The sequence below is a fragment of the Carlito syrichta genome, unplaced genomic scaffold (assembly GCF_000164805.1).
Source record: "Carlito syrichta isolate Samal-C Ts95f unplaced genomic scaffold, Tarsius_syrichta-2.0.1 Scaffold309850, whole genome shotgun sequence".
In the NCBI taxonomy this organism is placed as follows: Eukaryota; Metazoa; Chordata; class Mammalia; order Primates; family Tarsiidae; genus Carlito; species Carlito syrichta.
The window spans coordinates 778,069-782,815 of NW_007253946.1; the positions used below are offsets into that span (position 1 = coordinate 778,069).

Genomic DNA, 4,747 nt, shown 5'->3' on the forward strand with positions numbered 1-4,747 from the left:
CCGGGAGTGGCCACTGCACTCTAGTCTGAGTGACAGAGTGAGACTCCAACTCAAAAAAAAAGTAAGCTGGGCATGGTGGCGCCTGTAATCCCAGCTACTCAGGAGGCTGAGGATTGCCTGAGGCCAGGAGGCCAAGGCTGCAGTGAGCTGTGATGTGCCAGTGCACTCCAGCCTGGGTGACAGAGTGAGATCCCGTCTCTAAAAAACAAAAAACTAAAATCAAGAACTAGAACCCAACTGTATGGCTTTGATGAGGTTACGCATGACACGCCAGACCCCAGTAAACGCCAGCTGTCACATGTTGAGACCACGGGCCTGGCCTCACCCCTGTGTAGTGCTATCTCAGTTGGCAAAGGCCTGGTCTGAGAATAAAATGTAGTAGATGGAGAAACTTAATTTTTCTGTACTTTTTGGCTCAAGAATGCAAAGAATTCACCCCCTTTTCTTCTGAAACAGATTGCCCAGTTCACCAGCTGCAACAGGTATTTGCAAGAAGCTTGCCTGAGTGCACATACTGACCACGGGCTGTCCAACCTGGGTGAGACCCTGACTTGAAAAAAACATTTTTTAATAAAAAGTTTAACAGAAGCCACACGTGGTGGTTCACGCCTATCATCCCAGCACTTTGGGAAGCCAAGGCGACAGGATTGCCTGAGCCCGCAGGTTCGAGACCAGCCTGGGCAACATGGCTAGACCTCGTTTCTACAATAAATTTAAAAATTAGCATGGTGGTGCACACCTGAAGTTCCAGGTGCTTGGAAAGCTGAGGTAAAGGGATCACCTGAGCCCAGCAGGTCGAGGCTGCAGTGGCCGTGAGCGTGCCATTGCACTCCAGCCTGGGTGAAGAATGAGACTTCAACTCAAATAAATAAATAAATAAATAAAAAGTTTAAAAGAAAACACCCATTTACAAGCACTCAAGTAAATATCTTCAAAAAGTCTTAGCACAAGATGGGCACGGTGGCTCACACCTATCATCCCAGAACTTTGGGAAGCCAAGGCGACAGGATTACCTGAGCCCATAGGTTCAAGACCAGCCTGGGCAACATGGTGGGTCCTAGTCTCTACAGCAAATCAAAAAAGCAGCCAGGTGTGGTGGCAAGTACCTGTAGTTCTAGCTACTTGGAAGCCTAAGGCAGAAGGGTCACGTTAGACTAGCAGACTGAGGCTGCAATGGCTGTGAGCGTGCCTCTACTCCAGCCTGGGCAACAGAGTGAGACTCCAACTCAAAAAAAAAAAGTGTGTAAATATGTGCAATAAATAAAATACCTCATATGAAAGTGTGTACCCTGGCTCAGCACCTGTAAGACGTTGAAAAACACTGCATTTCTCACCGCTCTGATGAATACGGTAGTTAGAGACAGCACTTGAACTCAGAGTACAGGGAAACAAAGCCGCCTCTAAATCAAAAGATAAATCAACAAAACCTGCAGTGGTGGGCCCCCTCCACCTCTCACGCTGAAACTCCAGTCACCTGCTCTATCCGCAGACACAGCGCTGGGTAACCTGAATCTTTTTCATGTTATTGGGGTTCCCAGAATGACATTCCCAGCCAGAATCTTCTGAAAGCAAAGGCACCCTTTATAGAGACCAAGAGGTCCGAGGTAGGGGAAGGGCGGAGTCATGGCTGTTTTAAGTTATAAAGTTATAAAGTACTCACACACGGAATGATATCAGGAGTATCAGATAGGGAAAACGGAGCCCTTTCTGCTCGCAATTAACATAGATTAAACGTGGGTGGTGGCCAGGCTCAGTGGTGCAGCCTGTAATCCCAGCATTTTGGGAGGCCAAAGGCCAAGGCAAGCGGATTACCTGAGCCCACGGGTTCGAGAACAGCCCCAGGCAACTTGGCAAGAACTGTCTCTACAATAAATCAAAAAATTAGCTGGGCGTGGTAGCACACAACTGTAGTTCCGGCTACTTGGAAGGCTGAGGCAGAAGGAAGGATCACCTGAGCCCAGCAGGTCAACGCTGGGGTGACTGTAAGCGTGCATGCCACTGCCCTCCAGCCTGGGCAACAGAGTAAGACTCCAACTCAAAAAAAAAAAAAAATAACGCAGGTGGCACTCCACCACTGTCATGATCCTGAATGGGACTGGATGCATGTTCTACAGTCCTGAAACAGCATCTGCTCCATGAGTCCCTGAGCTGTGTGATCACTCATGGATCTTAGCCTCTAAGACCCCACCTGCATTTGGGACGTTTGGCTTAACTCGTTCCTTTCTCTCACAGCCGAAACACAACAGCAAGAAACACCTGGCCCCGGTCGCCTCCTTTGTTGGCAAGTGATCGCCGGGGGGATTGTTGGCAAGTGACCGACGGGGAAGGTTTTCAGCCCAGCTTCGGCCTGAAAGTGTCGCTGCAACCTTCCTCTGCTGGTTCCCTGGGATGGCCCCCTCCCGCCTTGCAAGACTGCTGGGTCCTGCACGTCAAAGGACAGTACCTGGCAGCACATCTAGTGTCACGCTTTCATGGTGAGAAAAGTGGCGCCTCTGCTGTCAGCGTCCGACTGAAACGCCCTGCCTGCACCGCCTTCTTCATGACCCTGTGCGTGACAAAAGCCACTTAGTGCTACAAAGCCTGCTACACACTCGTGAATCCCAGAATACCCCAGAAGTCCCTTCGAAACAGCAGGACTCACGCCACCAGCAGTCACCCGAGAAACGCAAATGCTCTAAGGTGTGTGGTGACCAACTGCAACAAGAGAGCCGAGACTGCTTTGGAATGAAAGATGACACTGTCAGTCTTTTCCTGTAAGGGTGATGCTGCGAGTACGTACATAGGCTACGCCTAAGAAACCAGACGTGTTCACGCCATCCTGATGGGTTTTAAGCGCAAAATCTCACTAAAGTTCCAAAGCAGCGAAACACCCAGCTCATTCCCGTGTCCTTCAAAGCGATCTTTAAGATGACAGGTGGCAGTGAAGCCCTGGTCTCCACAAGTCATGCATGACACGGTCACGTTTTTACCAGCTTCATTTCACCAAGTGCATTTTTACCTGGCGGGACACCGGTTCCATTTTGTAGAGTCCTGTCCCTCGACTTGGGTTTCACCCAAGGGTGTGGACTACAAGTGTGTGGCTGCAGGTTGTGTCCCGAGGGGACACTGGTGCCTCCCCCGCCGACCCTACCCTGATTCCTGTGTGACAGGGAAGTGGCTGTGCTGCCACAATTCCGATGACTTCAAGTCGTTTCTGATCTTTCTCATCTCCTGTAATAGCATCTGCGCTATTTGAGAAAAGAGTCGGGAAAAGCCAATGCACGTCATCAATCCTCCCTTTAACCAGGTAAAATGAGGCACAGATCAAAATACAGGCCAGAGAAAGCCAGTCTCTTCCCCGCAACGGCTTGGAACAGAAACCCCAGAACAGGGCCGAGTGTGAAAGCCCTCCTCATCTCCACACCCGGAACAATCCAGATAAACCTCAGAGCAGGATGGAGCGTGAAGACCCTCCTCATCTCCACACTGGGCAACCCAGATGAACCCCAAAGAGGGCCGAGTGTGAAAGCCCTCCTCATCTCCCCAAGAGCAGAACAAAAAACACACGAGGGGCAATTTCAGGAAAGCTGAGAAACGTCCAGACCCTGCTAAAAAGGAACCGCAGCTCAAAAGGCCCTTTCGCAAGCCGCTCGACGCTCAGGACCAAGGTCTGCACCTGGGAACACGGTTGCCCAGCACCCAGCCTCCAGCCTCCGCTGGCCACCATGGGTGGCTGCACCCACCTGATCGCATCCCGCGTGCACCAGCTCCTGGAGCATCTGCCGGTTCACCTCCGTGGCCGCCGGGGGGCCTGACTCGTTAGCAAAAGGCAGCAGCGAATACCTGATCTCCCTCAGGGCCTTCTGGTAGGGGCCGAACTTCGGGGTGGCCCTCAGCTGCTGCTGCCGGGTCACGTCCTTGCTGCCCAGGACCTTGGCATCCAGGGAGGCGTCACCACCGGGTCCCCCAGGCGCCCCCTGCGCCGAGGGCTTGGCCGGCTGCTTCAGGCCCTCGCGAATCTCCTGCAGGCGCTGGCGGCTGTTTCCAGAATATGTCGTGGCAGGAAAAGTCTTTGGCCTCATGGTCAGCCCCGTTTCCTTCAACCATAAATACAATCTTCTCGAAGGGTTTTATCGTTCAGGGGGAATAAGAAACACTGTCAACAGTATCAGTTTGCTGTAAACGTACTTTCAAAACAGCTTCCTTTCAAAAACAATTTCTCCTTCCATTTTTGTCGTTCCTGCGGAGAACCCAGAACATTCCAGAGGCTTCATCCTGGACATCATCGCTCTCTGAAAAAGACAAAAGGAGGGACATGTTCACTTGTGGGTTTCACATGGCATTGATGCTGGCTTTCTTTCTTTCTTTTTTTTTTGAGTTGGAGTCTCACTCTGTCGCCCAGACTGGAATGCAGCGGTCGCTCCCGGCCACCGCAGCCTCGACCTGCTGGGCTCCGGCGATCCTTCCGCCTCAGCCTTCCGAGTAGCCCAAATTACAGGCGCGCGCTACCACGCCCGGACAGGCGTAGTGATTTTTTGATTTTATTGTAGAGATGAGGTCTCGCCTGCCCAGGCGGGTCTCGAACCCGCGGGCTCAGGCAATCCACTCATCTCAGCCTCCCAAAGGCGCAGGATTATAGGCTGAGCCACCGAGCCCGGCTGATGCTGCTTTTCTAAAATGAACAGGGAACCTGGAAACAGCCCACTCAGAAAGAAGAGAAGAACACATCACCTCTCAGAAGGGACACAGATGCTGCTCGAGCCTGGCA

The 4,747-nt window shown here is 51.9% G+C and overlaps 1 protein-coding gene across 1 annotated transcript in view; it reads right to left on the bottom strand.

The window, feature by feature from the left end:
• Positions 1–4,061, bottom strand: part of LATS2 (large tumor suppressor kinase 2) — a 56,791-nt gene extending 52,730 nt beyond the window's left edge. Inside the window, exon 1 of the mRNA XM_021717535.1 lies at positions 3,723–4,061. Within this exon, the coding sequence (XP_021573210.1) occupies positions 3,723–4,061 (339 nt within the window). The remainder of the gene's footprint in view (positions 1–3,722) is intronic.
• Between the last annotated feature and the right edge of the window lie 686 nt (positions 4,062–4,747).